This window comes from Agelaius tricolor, unplaced genomic scaffold (genome assembly GCF_023055355.1).
Source record: "Agelaius tricolor isolate 1412-34295 unplaced genomic scaffold, bAgeTri1.0.p SCAF_17, whole genome shotgun sequence".
In the NCBI taxonomy this organism is placed as follows: Eukaryota; Metazoa; Chordata; class Aves; order Passeriformes; family Icteridae; genus Agelaius; species Agelaius tricolor.
Genome location: NW_027269277.1, coordinates 8,581,080 through 8,597,760, shown reverse-complemented (window position 1 = coordinate 8,597,760; position 16,681 = coordinate 8,581,080). Strand labels below are relative to the sequence as shown.

Genomic DNA, 16,681 nt, shown 5'->3' with positions numbered 1-16,681 from the left:
TTGCCAGCATGGGCTTCTCCTTCTCCCCTGTAAAGCCAGGTAACTTGCTTTTCATGGCAGAGACACTGGCTCAGATGTCTCTCAGTGGAAAGAATTTTTATTAACAGTTATGAGAGTGTTCTTTCATCATCCAGTTTGGTGAGTCAGCTAAGACGAAGCAGCTCCACACACAGAGATCTCACCATGCTTTGGAGGAAACATCCATGATTTTGAACAGTGCACAAAGAGAGAGTTACTTGCAATGTGTTCTCTGACCAGCAAATGTGGCTCTGAGCACTGGAGTATTTGAAGAGTTCTCGGAAGGGTGTGGTGGTTGCCGGCAGTTTTTTTAGGCAGCTCAGGTCCCCAGCAGCTCATGGTGTGAGGAGCAGGGAAGGGCTCTGGGAGGAGGCAGGGGACACACACTGGGCTCTGCTGATGTTCAGGTCTCACATGGCAGTGATGAGAAGCTGGCAGAGGTCTGCAAGCACTGCAGCAGCATTAGCACAGTGCAGTCAAAAATCCAGGGATGTGAAACCAATTACATGTGGTGAGGCTGATCCAACACCCTGACCCTCGAGACAACCACAGCTAGCCAAAGCTGCTAAAGGCTTTACTGTGTGTGCTCAAATGCAGGGCCCGTTCCCTTTTCTCCAGAATCAAGATCTGAAAATACCAAGTTGCCAAAAATTCTTAGGCTGTAACTCATTTCTCCCTTTTAAGACTCTAAAAAATTTGCATCTCTCTTTGGACATTCTTAATGGAGTGCATCTATCATTGCTACGTGTCTGCAAACCCTGAGCATGATGGATATCAGTTCCTGGACTCTGCTGTCCTACGGCTAACATATACATAAAAATATAACTCTTGTATTAGAGGAATGGTGGTTTTATTTCTGACTATGTACCTACAGTCACAAGCATTGCCTGCTTTGCAGAGTCATAAATTTAATACATTAGCTAGTGAATTATTTTTTTAATGATTTATTTGTAGACGATTTCAATTTAAAATGAGATTTTCAGGTAACAAGGTAGGCAAACATCTTTAACAATGCCACGATATAAATTGCTGTAGCTGACAGATCCCTATAAAAATTATAACAGGCAGATGCGCAATGCAAAAAATTATTCATGTGACAGCAATCAGAAAGACAAATTACTTAGAGACGATGTACATGCTCCTCTATAATTGCTTATAAATTATTATGGTTCATGTTAAAAAGCATCTAGACTCCCTAGACAAGTAGATTTATTTAAAATAAGAGTAATGGGAAATTGCCAGGAAATGTTGAGGAAGAAGATGCAGTACATGCTTTGGGTGATTGCTAACATAAAAGTACAGTAACTTATTGTCAGCCAACTCAATCTATATTTTCCTTAATAGTTTTGTAGCCTTCATTTTCAATTCAACCTCTGCTCAGGTTGCAGTAGCCTGGGTAGGTAACTGGGATGGGCCCAGTGGGGCTGCACTGTGGTTCCCTGTTGCTGTGTTTCCCAGCTCGTGGAGGACACAGTGGGACGCTGTTCTGCACCTTTGCAGGAGAGAGCACTTCCATGTTTATTCAATAGGATTGAATTTAGTCAGTTGGGGTAGAAGGTAGGCTAAGGGGATGGGGAAGATTGACAGATAGGTGGGCAAACCACTTTTCCTTAGGAACCTGGGATAAAAATGGGACAGTGTTTTCCATATTTTCTTAGTGTTCCAAATTAAAAATAAAAATAAAAATTTTGGAAGTGTTTAAAGTACATCAACAATAGACAGGATTTAATTTGAATGAGCTTTCAGTCAGGCACTTACCAGGTGATTATATGGTAGCAGAGAAATAGTGTATATACATTTATTATATAAGTGTCTCTCTAATGCTAATATTTTTCACACCAACCTGATTATATTACATATTGAGAGCCAGCCCAACAAAAATGACAGCAAACTTTGTTCTGGATAATGGAGTGCTGAACTCCACCTAAGCAGCTCCAGTCATTTGTGATGACAGCTTGGAGAATACTCCAAACGAATCTAACAATGCTCACGCTCCAGTGACTGACAGCACAGCAAGAGGAAAAATTCCAGTTTCCATGTGAGTGCAGGGAGCCTGACCTAGATTTTAGCCTCTACAGCTTCAGAAGAGGATACATTCTTACCTGTGTATTTAACAAGAAAAAAAGAGCTAGGGGAAAAAGTCATCTCCTGTTTGATTAGTCTTTCTTCAATAATTAAGATTTAGCTTATTCTGTGAGACTTCTCCCCTCTGCAGATGTCATCAACACTATGACTGGTTGCTCTGTTCCCTGTGTGCTCTTCTCTCTGTAATTACCCCCTCCTGGCCTGCTGCAGGGAGAGCTGGCACAGGGGAGCAGCTGGGGCAGACAGGGCCATGGGCAGCAGCCTGCCTGCACCTTCCCCCTCCACCCCACTCCCTGGTGGGGTCAGCTTCCTGTGGGCTGCTCAAATTCTTTCTTTCAGATACTGTTAATAGAGAAAAAAGTCTCTAGTGTGAATTTCCTCTCCTTTCTTTTGTTCTTGGGATGCAGGTGCTATGCTGGGCTCAGGTCGCTGTGTACGGTGCCTCCACTGGAGCGCTGGCAATGGCCAACAGAGCACTGGCCCCACCATTGTGTTGTCCCCTGGGGGCATTTGGGCAGGGTTTTTAGCCACTCTGGTGACCTGGTAAATTACTGTTCAAGTGCTTTTTATCTATTCCACTGTGCTTCTTATACTTCTGCAGCTCAAATTCTGAAATTAGAGTAGTAGAGAAGTGCACGTGAGAAGGGAAAAGAAATTTTCAAATGAAAGTGGAGGACGAGGCAGATTGAATGGAGGTTTACTTAGTGTTCATTTGTGCTGTGCTTTAACAAGTTTTTTGGTGTGGATGTGGGAGAAATTTCATTGGAAGCAGGGTATTTTCAGCTTCCAAATTTGGATTTCCATATTGGGTCTGCTCCTAACTACAGAACTCTTACTAATTGTGACTCTGCGAAATAAATTAAAACCTGGCACTGTTGTCTTTGATCCACAGCCTTTCCGTGTGTGTCTCATTGTTAGTTATTCTTTGGTGTGGTTTAACTTTGTTTGAACCAGCACAGATTTGAAAGCATTAGATGATGTGACAGGATTTGATTCACACAAGAGTGGCAGAATTATTTAGATTGGCTGAATTAATTAGATCAGCTGGATTAGTTTGAATCTAAATTCCATTCTGGACATTCATTTCAACTTATGGCCCTATGTAGACTTCTGTGACTTTGCTAAATCACAAGAGAGAGGTACTTTTGAGAACACCTATGTGTCCTGGAGAACAAGGGATGAGCCATCTGGAGAGCTCAGCATCCCTTGCTGAGAGAAGGCAGCTGTGAGCTCTGCACTGTTCTTCAATTGTAAATCACAGCAGCCTAAGGAGCGGGACTTAAAAAAAGCACAGAGGATTTCAGAGGAAGCTCTGTGGGGAGTACAATGATACCCACTCATGTAAAAGTCCTGTCACCTATATAAAATAATTCATGATGTCAGAACCAGGGATTTAATATAAAAGTGGATTGGATGGGGTTTTCGGACTGGGAGAACCCGGTTCTTTCTCCAGCTCTGCTGCAGGTTGCCCATGTCTGTGCAGCAGCAGCAGCAGCACAAAGAGAGGTCAGTGCAATGTTTCTTAGGGTCCTGGCAAGGGCATGTTCAAGTTACAATGTGCAGCTTTGGTCATGGTGAAGGATGGTACAAACCTGGAGGAGATGCACTGAGAACAAATGCTTCAGTACAGGATTTTCAAATAATGATTATCCAGACTTGTCCTATTGTGTGTGGCACTGTTAGAGGAAGGACGCAGTGGAAGCAGCAAGAAAGAGGAACATCCATAAATTGCTGCTGGCCTTTCAGTTGATGTCATTAACAGCAGCCATTAAAAGCAATGAATTTTAATTTAAATCAGTAGGATGTTGTCAGCAAAATGAGAATGAAGATCAAAATTGAAGTTAACTGGAACAGTGTGTACATAAGTTCAGGTGAAGGGTTGATTTGGGGGCTTTTTTGATGAAGAAAGAACTCGGCTGGCACAAAGAGCTGCTTCTTTTGTGCCTGCCTGTGGGGTGAGGGGCAGGACCAGGAAACACCCTGGGGGTAAAGGTGCTCCATGATATCCCTTCACCTGTCAAAACTGTCATGAGTAATGTTTTGAGTAATGGCCTTTCCTTCCCTCCTGAGCTTATGTTAGTTTTTCTTTTTACAAGTTTGTTTTGCAGCAAGATGTTACGTGGAAGTTTATATACCAGAAAAGCATTAAAGTGATCAATGTCAACAAGTTTAACACGTGGCTCATGTGATCACAGTACACTTAAAACTGATTTACTGTGATGGGAAAATTAAAACCTTCCGTTTGTCACAGTTACTTTTGAATGATTAAAGAGAAACATGAAAACTTGGTAAACATAATTTAGAGGCTGTAAAAGTTACTAAAAGTAGGATCAGACCTGATATTCCATGCACAGAAATTTTTGCTGATTACCTTTGTTTAGGAAGTAAGATAAAAAATCACTTGATGACAGAATGCAATTGACAATGTGTATGAAATGAACAGTGTATGAGGATTTCCAACAATTATAGTTTGAGAATTGATACTGTAAATGCAGAAGAGGCAACTTGAGAGTTACCTGGTTGAATTTGAAGTGCTGCAGTAAGGTTAAAAATGTTCCATTTACTTGTTGCTTAATATGATCAATAAATTCTAAACCCTACATATTTAATGAATTCTATTAATTTTAGGTATTGTGTTTGCCTTTGGATGATCTGCTTTTGAAATATTTTTCTTTGGTTTTATTCTTGGCTGATTTTCACACTGATAGTTTTTCTAGCAATGAAAAAGATTGAATTAAAAGGTCTCTGATATGTGATATGTTTATATGTGTGCATGTGCTAGGGCTGTATTGTACTAAGATAACAGCAATGGGAGAAAAAATTGTAGGGAGACTGATCTTTTATTAAACTGTCTGATGTATGTTAATTTTAAAGTGAAGTATTAAGAAAACTGTTTCAAAAGTTTTTGCTGAACAGAACATCAAAAGTGGTCCTTTTTTATTTGAACGACTCCTGTATTAAGTTTGATTACATAGGCAGCATGTTGTAATTGTATCCTGTTGTGTATAATACAGACCTCTACAGTTTGAGTAGGCTGTAGGTAAAAACACCAACTATGTAGAACTGCCATGAAAAAAATTGTAAATGTCACATCTATTATCTGGGGAATTTTTTGCATAATACAACTAACAGAGGTGGATGGAAAAGTTTTAAGGGATAAGATTGGCATCAGATGCCAATGTACATTTTCTTTCCACAAAGAATTGGAGAATTCAAAACTGGTTTACAGAAGCAAGTAGTTAAGCTGCAAAACATTTGGTTTATTTAATAAAGAATTAGTGTTTTGGGGATGAAAGTAATGATATTCTAAAGAAGTGGAATTGGGCAAGCTCAGTGTGCTTTATTTACGTCTGCACATTCAAAATTACATGTAATTAAAAAAGGTGTATGAAACCCTTAGTTGCCAATAACTGCTTTAGGTTTTTCATATTACCCTGAAACAATTCAGCACTTGCCAAAAGCCATTTCTTTTAATGTAGTGTATTGCATTTCCCAAGCTGCCTTTCACTATATTGGAAAATGTATCTGTGTCTAATATTTCTTTATTATTGTTTTGCTTTCAGTTGATGGTTGCATTGACTGGTCAGTGGATCTCAAGACATACATGGCTTTGGCAGGTGAACCAGTCCGAGTGAAATGTGCCCTTTTCTACAGCTATATCAGAACTAATTATAGCATGGCCCAAAGCACAGGTCTTAGGCTTATGTGGTACAAAAACAAAGGAGATTTAGAAGAACCCATTATATTTTCCGAAGTTAGAATGAGCAAGGATGAAGATTCCATATGGTTTCACTCGGTTGAGCTGCAAGACAGTGGTTTCTACACATGTGTTCTGAGGTGAGTATTGTGTTAAAGTCTAAATAAGAATGTGGGGATTATTGGTTAATAATTTATGGAGTATTAGATATTGGTTAAAAATTAATTTTAGCCCTTAGAATTTAGATATACATCCAGTTAATGCATATTAATTTTTTATTCTTATAATTATATATGTCACATAATGCCTTGTCTCAAAATTAGTTTCCCAAGTAATTATTGTTACCTAGTCAAGTAGCTATAATTAATGTGCTTTCACTTAATTGCCTCTTTTTTTTAAGTACAACATATGCAAATTCTTAATTTTCTGTAAACCTTCAGAACCTGATACTTCTTAAATCAGGAAGTATTTTTTTTAAGTACTGTTCTGTTTCAAATCCTCTGAGTTATTACAGAGTTACGGTTTGAATTATTCTGATGGGATCAGGCCATGGGGAGTTACAGTTCTGTCTGGTTTTGAAGAAATGTTTATTTTAGTATACAATTATGATTTATCATAAATTTAAGCAGACCTCATTTGGTAAGACACCAAAATGCATTTCTCAGAAGTGTCTTGGAACTGTTGGATGAGCCTCAAAGTAAACACGTGCTAGAGCTCGTGATTTCCATCGTGTATATGTTGGTGTCATCACTATGCCTAAAATGAGAAGATAAAAAAAAGGGAGGACTTTTAAAGAATGAATGAATAAATATTCCTTACATGATCCAGTTTTGAATGAAAAGGAGTTTACAGATACTTTGTATGATTTGGTTTTAAACTATTCAGTTTCAGATAAGTTTGCTTCATCCTTGTCTGCTGTTCCATACTGAAATTAGACACATTTCATGAATTAAATAACAAGTGTTGCAGCAAATAACAGCACTGTTCAGAGCCCAGAATTTGCTCTCTGTCCATCTCTGCTGAGTCTTGCTGCCTCAAACCATTGTGATCCTGAGGAATGCTGCTTAAATCAAAGACTGTGCTCTGGATTGTGGTGGTTTTTACTGGGCACCAATGTGCAGTTTAGATATTGGATATGTCTGCCTAATGCAGCAGTTGGATTGAGTTGCAGCCTTTGGAGTTGGAGTTTTATCAGCTCCTCCGTCACAGGTGGGGTGTGATGTGAAGGCCCTGATTTTGAAATGCTACAGGAAAATGGTGATTTATATGTTTCAAGGGAGCTGTGCTTTTTTCATAAGAAGCGATTGTTGTGATAATCAAGTTACTAGTTTAATACTCTGAAACATTCTCATGCAAATCCTCTGTGAAAAATAAAGAATTGATCTTGGATCAAATTCTGGGGCATACTTTTTTCTGGGAAATTTCAAAACTCTGCTCATTTACATGACAAAGTAATTTTGGTAACAAATGGGCAAGTTCTTGAATAATTCATGGCTTCTTCTAATTTTCAGCTAAAAACTATATGACATGCTTATTGGAAGGCATTACACAGCAACAAGATCCTCCTTGTCAGTTATGCAGTTTCCTTGCTTTGACTAGAACTTTTTTACATAATTACGGATATTTTTGCCTTTTTCAGATTTATGTCAGAGTGCAGAATAATATGTGTAGTGGTTACATAAAAGACTCTATTTCTTCCTTTACTGAATTATTTTTTTCTTCCAAAAGTGTGGCAATGTATCCTTGCTGTTATTGTTTATAAAACCATAGGAGGCTTAAAATAGCAGAGGATGTAGCAATAGTAATTGATTTTAATTTCATTAAAATTGAGCTAGATGTAATGTTCTGAAATGTGATCACATTTCTGTGGGAGACTATCCACACCATTAACTGTGTAATTTCAGCTTTATTAATCCATTTTTTTTTTGAGGGGATAAGCAGATGTTTGTGTTTTAGTCATTAACCAGATTCACCTGCTTTATGAGGGTTAAGAGGTCACAAATTAAAGCAGTAATTTTAGAGCATCATTTTATTTTCTAGAAGCATTGACAAGCTCTGTTACAAATGCCATCTTTTGCAGACTGAATTAGCAGAGACTGGTAGATAGAACTTGATGCAGTGGAAATGAAGAGGTGACTGTCTCCATCAGTGTGCAACACCGGTTTTAGGATTACATGCATAGCTGAGCTTTTTGGTTTGCTAGCTGAAAGAAAAAAACTGAGGAGGAAAATGCTTTAGATTCAAGATAAATTCAAAACTTTTTCTCAACAGAGAATTTTTCATTCAGGTTCTTTAAGAGAAAATGAGGCAATTCAATTCTAAATTGATGTCTTTCTAGCCACTCACCAGGGACATGTGAAGTTTCTGGTACATCTCCCTGTCCTGTCCAAAGCATGAAATCCCACACTTGCATGTCCCAGTGGCCAGCTCCACCACTTCAAGTCACCACTTCCAACCTTGAAAGTGTTCTGTTATTTGTGCTTGTCTTTGCAAAAGGGTGCAAGCAGGTGAGATGCCTAGATGTGGTGCTAGAGCCAAGTGGGATGAAGGATCCTGGTCCCAGAAGTTCATGGGTTGAAATGATGGACTCAGTCTTGATCTGGGAAGGCAATAGTGAGAGCTTTAATTTACTCTCCCCCAAATTGTTACTTTTTTCCCAGTCAACACAAGATGACAGATGAAAAACTGTATGGGGAAAATGTCAACTGAACTTTTCACTGAATTTCTTATTCGTTGAAATGTTTCTTCTTGATTCTTAAAAAAAAAAAAAGGGCAGAAATATTTTTCAGGAAGCTGCATTTTCTGGTTTCTCACATGTGCTCATAGGATCGAGGCATGACTATCAGTGAAGCAGTGTGAAGGAATTTTTCAGTACCTGCTTGAAAAGGGTGGGTATGAGAAGGTGAAGGATAGGCTGCTATGACAGTGATTTGAAGATGGGTAAAAATTAAATGTGTCAGTGAATTCTTTTTTATACAGAACTGTCATTTCAATAATCATAATGACTGTTTTGTAAAAAACCTGTAATACTGCATAAAATTAAGGAGTATTAGATCAGTCTTTATAAATGAGGTTGCTTCTCTGGATTGAAGAGATTTGATATCATAATTTAAATGTTGTCTCTCCCTTATTAACCAATTAAACATTATTCCATAGACAGGTGTGGGGGTGTGTGTATAATAGGAGGAACTTATTGTTGCATTAAAACCTACTTCTCCCTTCTCACAATGCATTTTGGCATTAAACTCACTCAGATGCAAACTGAAGTGTGATATTTTTCTCCAGTGTTAAGCACATGAAAAGGTCCTGATTCTACAAGGACTTTTAAGAGTGCAGAGTCCAGCTGTGTTAGTTAAGCCATGTGAATTCCATGGATCTTTGTTCTTGGATGCTTTTTCTCTGTCAAATCAGGGATATTGCTGCTACATCCAAAAGGCATACATAGAAATGGATAGCTGTGTATTTCATTGCAGTTCCCAGGTAAGTGCTGGGACGTTTGTATCATGACTTTACTGGCCAGTGTGGAAATGCTGTGTTCTGGAGGTCTCCTTCCAGTATATATCCTGGATATGCCATTAATCTTCCAGCACCCCCCAATGCTACTTTCAGATAAAGCTGTTGGCATTTCTGTTATGGAGGTTTGATGTTCTGGGATTCTCACATCAGCACTCTGGATTGCAGCTTCTTCACTGAAGAATTCAGAGATAAGCTTCAAAATGATGAAGCATCAACCCAAAACATGGAAATTACATTCAACCTAAATGCATAGGGTGGCCCTAAAGTTCTGAGTATGTAGGACAGTCTTTTGCCAGATCATGGTCTGCTTTTGCTCTCTGAACAGATACATCTGTTTTTCTGTGTTAAAAGCCCGGTTTTTAAAGACAGAACAAGAACTGGGCCAACTTAGATCATCTTCACCTGGTGAAAGAAAAGATGAGCTGAGGAGGAAATCTGAGCAAAATTTGGCCTAAATTTGCCATCATCTAGGGACTGCTCATGGAAACCTTCTTCTAACGAGGCTCAGCTCCAAACCAAACTGTAGTACTGTAGTCAGGATTTAAAGAATAAAACCAGTAAGGGTAAAAACCATAAGTAGGTATTTGCTGCTAATTAACTGTTGGTGAAATAAACTTGATTCCCATAATGAGAATCAGAAGGGTAGAAAAATCTGAGCCTCAAGAGGGTGCAGGGGAGCAGGAGGTGAAAATTTGTGGTCATCAAACTGAGTAATGAAGCTAAGCCTTGATTTTTGTACAGGATGCAGAATAACAAGGGAGTGAGGGTCTTGAATGCCTATGGGGGAATAAGCTTGCAGATCTCTAATACCAGTATTCGATGCCAGAGAGCTGCTGACAAATCAAGTCAGAAAATCTGTGTGTCCTTTTTCCCTTGCTGTATCCCTGCATGCACAGTTCTTAATGGAGAGCAGCATTGCTATGGACATGCACAGAGGAATTGAGCCTTTGCTGAGCCATTGGTGAGCTATTGAGATACCACTTTCTGAGCAGTAATAAAATAGAGCAGTAGTAGATTTTAAGCCTTCTGGCTTCTGAATATCTGTGGAGCGCATGACCAGCAAATCAAAATCAGATTTAGACAGCCTGGAGGGGCTGGCAGTAAAATCTGCAGCTCAGCCTGTGTGCTCTCACTTCAGAGAATGTTAGGCAGGGCTTAGGGGCTTGTTATAAGTGCCTGTCTGGAGTGCAGAATGCACCAATCAGCCCAGGAAAAGCTGCACACCTTCTCTTAGTGCTGAAAGTCTGGCTTCTGAGCAGCATGGAAAAAGTGTGGTTTTGGATCCAAACAGAAATGTTGAACTAAGTCATAAGGTGAACATGTGTAAGGTTGCTTTCTCTGCAGCCATCTCTTGTGGTTCTTACAATATGTGTTTTAATGCAGTTCTTCATTTTGTTGATGGCAATACAGAATTTTTGGCTTTCCTCAGCATTCAACTGCTCATGACAAAGGTGATTTTGTATCTCAAACCCTGTTGGATGCAGTGTTGTAATTCCAGCTTAGCCATAGAATATTGTCTTCTATAGTTGTTACTGGCAAGTGCTTTTTTCCCCTCATAGACTTACTCTGGAAAGATTTCAATATGATACTTTCTTGTAGGTTAGTGTCTTTAATTATTGAATATCCAGGAGGAGCACATCTAAGTAGCTGATGGATTACATATCTCATAGTTACCTCTCAGCTTTGCACGTTGGTATATGATCAGCTTTCCTGTACATTCCCAGCCATGTCCGTAGAAGCAGCAAGATCTCACTTTTGGAGCAAGTGGATTCACCATGGCACAGGCTTTCCACCTCTGGATGGCACTAACATTAAATATCACACATTAAAAGTGGGTGACATTTCCCACAATAAAATTGACTGATTCTGTATAAACAAAATTCCTGCGAGATACAGTATTCAATACTTGAATTCAGTGCTACAGCAGATACATTATAAAGTCAGTATGATTCATGATAAAATAAATTTTTTTGAGGTTCTATCGCTGAGATGTAATGTTTTGACTTTATCAAAATGCAGGGGAAATTGGAATCAGAGTGCTTCTACATTTGTATCTAAAATTGTGTAAAAAGTGATGGTGCTCCTACAAATCATTTTGATGACATTGTCTTTATTGAGAGAAATCCGTTCTATCTATTCTTTGCAGAAAAATAAAGATTTGTTTCTCTTCCCTGGTGACATGTGTATTTCTGCTCACTCACCCTCCTCCTCTAAAGCTTTAAAAGAGAAATTATTCATCCTCTGTTGCTCTGAAAAACAATGTTTACTGTCGATGAGAAGCGGCAAGAACAGTCAGGGCTTCAAGCAGAAATATCCATGTTGCTTTGGATATTGGATTTGGATATGTGGTTGGAGGGCATCCAGTGGCTTCCCTGTTGCAGTGGCATGGCCAAGAATGAGAACATTGTGAATCCTTCAGTTTTCCTAATAGTGAAGTCCCAGATTTAGATTCTTTTAAAATGACTGACCTGACTTTGTAGCCTCTACAGGTTGTCATAACAAAGCTCCCTGTGCTGCAATGCCTCAGTAATGTTTCAGCTCACTGGTTGCTCCTGAAGTGCCTTCCCTGGTGGGGTTCAAACCTTGCCTAGAGCAGAGAAAAGATGCAGAATGGAAGACTGCTTCCTCATTGAGTCAGACTTTGCCTGCAGGAGAGCTGCTGCTGAGATGTTTCAGCCCTCCCCAGCCATCTCTTCTCCAACATGTCAGGGAGTTTTTATTTCCTTTCTGTTCTCCAAATAACAGTGACAATGTGCTCACCCAGGTATCATTCCTGTTGGAATCCCCATGAAGCCAGCTGTAAGTACAACACATAAGTAGGAAATGTTGTCTGTGTCCTCTGAATGGACAGACAAATGGAGGGTTTCCTGAGGAAATCCATCATGCCCAAAGTACAAGATGACAGAACCATAGGGAGTTAAAATGATATTTGGTAAGTGATACTGGAGGAAAACGTTTTCTTTTCTTGCCACCACTTTAAGGGAAGGCACAGCCAGGAGGACTCAGCTGTAGGACTCAAACAGTTCACATTGTAAGGACATTCATTTCATGATTCTTTCATTCCTTGTATACCCTGTGAGACAATAACTGATCCACTGGTTTTCCTGCTCAATTGCCCATGTACAAACAGAGCAGGACCTGCCTTTCAACATTGCATCTGCAAAATAGGACTTATGTGCAGAATGAAGGCTGTGCTGCACAGGTTTTATTCCTTCAGGCAATAAAATCATTGAGGTTTAGCAATGCAGACAAGTCTGATGGGTGTCTTGAATGCAACTTTTGTTTTGTGTGCTAGGTGCCTAATTAAAAAAAAAAAAAAAGGCATAAGGAGTAGATATGCTAATCCACACAGTTTGTGTTTTAGAAGAAATAAAGGAGAAAGCATTCAGTCCTCTCAGAAACAGGGTATGGCAATTGCAAAATTATTGGAAGGGAATTTCTTAATACTGTCCTGGGAGCAGTTGTTCCTGTGCCTCAGATTTATGTCGTTTGTAATGGGGCTTTTCAGTAAGACAATGTAATTTAACATTAATATCCAAGTTCTAATAGAAAAGTATTAGGAAATAAATGAAAAGGGCTTAGTCATTTGTAGTAGCAAACTTTAAAGCAATTTGCTGCCTTGTAATTCTTAAGGACAAAGAAGGAATTTTCCCCCAGAGCAAACCCAGCCAATTACAGGATTTCTTTTGCTGGAACAGGGTGTCTAAAGCTGACAGAGACCACCTAGTTCATGAACTGAGGTGTGATATGCTGCAATAACTTGGTGTTCTTTTGGCTTCTGCATTTCTTCTGTGTTTTGTATTGTATTTTCATATATTCTGGGTAGTCCCTGTTGGAATGACTGACTGGTGATTGGCTTTTCATTTGCATCTGTCACAATGCAGAGGTGACCAGGGCATGTGTGTGTGAAGGCACCCAGAAAAGAAATAGCTCCTCCTGACCCTAACCATGTATGAATCAGATGGTTGTCATTTATTCTTCTTCTTTCTTAAGACACTTAAGAAACATAATACTTAGAGATTAGCCATGAATTTTCAAATCATGGCCTTGTGTTACTGGCTGTATTGCTGACTGTAGTAGGCACATCCTGACATTTTTATGTCACATTTCCCTCTTAAGATGATGTCCAAATTAAATTTAAAATTGAAGCTAAGCTTTGGTGAGAGAGACCCAGCTGTGAGATGCTCTACCCAACTGCCATATCCGAACATCTTTTATTTTTTGTCCCAGGATCTAGAAGTACAAAAGTTCTCTAAAGATGGCTAAACTCATAGTGAGAAGTACAGGTCTTGCTTTTAAGTGCCTCTGGTGAGAACTAGATTGTTGACAGGTGACTTGAGGAGACATTCCTAGATATCTATTTTTCAAGCTGTCATTAATGTGAGCCTTTTAAAATTACTTTTCAGTGACTTTGCTCAGAAGTTCTTTTGAATAGAGAGGGTACAGCCTTTCTTCACTGTAAAACATGACCCTCTGGGAGATGCAGTATGTTTTCGTCAAGGTCAAATTGTCTTGTTTCTAGAGATTGGATCTTAGGAGAAAAGAAGTGCAGAAAGAATAAAAATTCTTGGTGAGTGGTGGGTTAGTTCCACACAGATACTTTTTCTGCTTGAAGGGAATGGGGCCTTAAATGGTACCTCTGTCTGGATTCACCACCTCTTCCTCTATTGGAGGAAGTAGAGATAATATAAGAGCACAGAATTTGTAACATTGTGCTGGTTTAGCACTTAATTTCTGAGCTCATACTTTCTATGGTGTCATTTTCTTTTACTGGGCAATCTTGAAAACGTGTCAGATGCTAAAGGAATGGTAACGAGGAATTAGGATTTCTCCCTTTCAGGCATAGGAGGTGGTATTAGATAACAGCAACAAGAAAGCAAAAACAGGACAGGAGTGTTTGGAGCAGTACCAAGGCTAGGTACCACACACAAGCCACAGAATCACTGCAGCTCTTGGCCCTTGGTTTAGGGAGCAGCTACAGCACTGTCAGCCCATTGCCCTCTCACTTGACAAATTAATATGAATTAAAAATAAAAAAAAATTCAGGGGTCTGTGATTTGTAACCTCTGGCTGTCACTTACACCATGTGTGGAAAATTGATCTTTTCCAGACAATAACCCCAAATGTGTAGGAGAGAGTGGGAGTCACTGAGAAATAAGTTAACACTTGAGTGAAACCTTGGAAGAGTAAGTAATCATCTGTTGTTTTTTAAGATGATACATTTGTGTGATCTGAAAAAAAAATGATGATAAACAACTTATTTTTCTTTAAGCAGATCATCAAACCATGACCTTGGTAACCATTGTGTGAACTATAAAATTTGGACGGGAATAAATTTATTAAACTCTCATGAAGTGAGAGGAAAACAGTAAAATGCTCAATTAAGTCTAAGAGCTGATAAACCAGCACATTTATAGAGTAGCCAATAGTGGATCTGGTTGTGCATTCATGCTTCAGATGGACTAAGATGGTTGGTAGTGTAGTTACTGCTTGTTGGAGGTTAGGATTTCTCTTTTTTTTTCCTTCTTAGTTTTGGGAATTAAAAAAATGGGAATTTTGTCCCATTTGTTACCTAAGAGATGAAAACAACTGGGACTTAAGAGACAAAAGAAGTGGTCAAGATGAGGGAAAGGGTTCTGCTGGTTACTCTCTTAGCTGGGGTGTTTTCTTCTTGGAAGGGCAGAGATGCGATGAGATTTTGGCTGGGGGTGAGGGACTGGCCTTTGCCCCATCTCGCTCTCTCACTCTCAGATCGGAGGGGAATGGTCAAGTTGCTGCTACCACAGGGAGAATTCTCTGCCATGTGGAATCCAGCCCTGTACCTCTTGTCCTGCTGCGGGTGAGCCTTTGATCGTAAGAGCAGACACTGAACAGGGAACTTATTAAAACCTGATCACACTGGAATGGACCCTCACCATCCACTCAGGTGCTTCAGGGGCAAATCACAGAACTCCGTCCTCCCTGTTCCTGGAGGCCGCATCTCCCAGCTGCGTGTGGCACCTGCTGCCGCTGCCCAGCCCTGGTGTTTCCTCCACTGCCTCCTTGGGCTTTTTGGCTACACTTTAAACTCAGCAACCCTTGCCCAGCAGGATACCCCGTGGCTACAGCTGAGGAGTTTCTGCTACAGTTTGTTTGCTGCCCTGCCCCAGCTCCACTCCGAGGTTCCAGCTGCAGCCATGTTGCCATCGGCCCGCCCGCCATTAGCGCGTGAGGGAGATGCAGCTGAGCTCGGCCACAGCGCCCCCTGCAGGCGCGGGGGAACCATTGCCCCCTGCCCGGCCGGGAGCCAGCAGCGCCCCTGCTGGCCGTGCCCAGAACTGCACCGAGGGGAGGCAGGGCTGGGTCTGTGCTCTGCTGTTTGCAGTGTTTTAAATTGACGTGTTATCCTGTATCTTCGCCTGAAAGCCCTCTAATTTCAAAGTTATAGTAATTTGGAGGGAAGTGGGTCACAGTTTCTATTCCAAGGGAGGTTCTTGCCTTCTTTGGCAGACACCTGTCCTTCAAACCAAGACATTGCTGTTGTTGCTCTAACTCAAAATGAGCTAAGATGAATGTAGAGGTTGATCTATTCAGTCCTGCAGTCAGTGAGTCAATAAAAATGTCATTAAAGCAGCCAGAGTGTTCAGGGACATGGTGAGAGATCTAAGCCTGAGGTGTGCTGTTCCCTGAGCGCTGCTTTGATAAATACACTTCCCAGCTTTTGGATCTATCACTGAAGTCTTACAATGTAATAAAAAAGCCAGTACAATGAAAAATGAATCTGTAAGGGGAAAAACCCTAGTGTGAATCCTCATGTATAAATACCCAGTTCAAAATTAGGTGGGTTTTTTGAATCTAGTAGATATAAAATATTCAACCACATTTCTGCCGCCTTTCCTCTTTATAAGAAAATAAATAGGGGTGGCTGGGGGTGATTCTGAGCATATTAGAGAAAAAATTTTCTACTTTACTCTTTTAACAAAGAGCACCCTCACTCAGCAGAAACACAAATTAAAAAAAAAGGGGGGGTTTCAAAAGTTGTGAATATTTACTTTAATTTGAATTCAGCCTTGGCGCTGATTTATTGTCTTGAATCCAAAACGAGATGAAAAATAATTTAGAGACTGAAACTCCAATTTCAGATATCCTTATCCATTTCTTTATATCCTCCCTTTTTCCCTTTTGTCCTTGCTTCGAAGTCAAGCCAAACACAGTCTTGCTTGCTTTTGTTTTTAGACCTGTTAAACTCCCTTGGTTCTCCCTCTGCTTTTCTATTTGGTTCGAAGCTGGCTTCAGTTTGTGGTTCAGAGCCAGCTCTCGGTGGCCTGGGGATTACAGATGCCTTGCCACCAGAAAAAAGGAAACTGCTTTGTGAACTCTGGCAAA

General features: G+C 40.0%; 1 protein-coding gene across 5 annotated transcripts in view; it reads left to right on the top strand.

The window, feature by feature from the left end:
• Positions 1 to 16,681, top strand: part of IL1RAPL2 (interleukin 1 receptor accessory protein like 2) — a 336,199-nt gene that overhangs the window by 166,050 nt on the left and 153,468 nt on the right. For 4 of the 5 annotated variants that reach the window (XM_071442350.1, XM_071442346.1, XM_071442349.1 and 1 more), the window contains exon 3: positions 5,667 to 5,940. The exons of the other annotated variant lie outside the window; for it this stretch is intronic. In XM_071442350.1, coding sequence (XP_071298451.1) covers positions 5,667 to 5,940 — 274 coding nt within the window. The remainder of the gene's footprint in view (positions 1 to 5,666; positions 5,941 to 16,681) is intronic. 5 annotated transcript variants of the gene reach the window in all.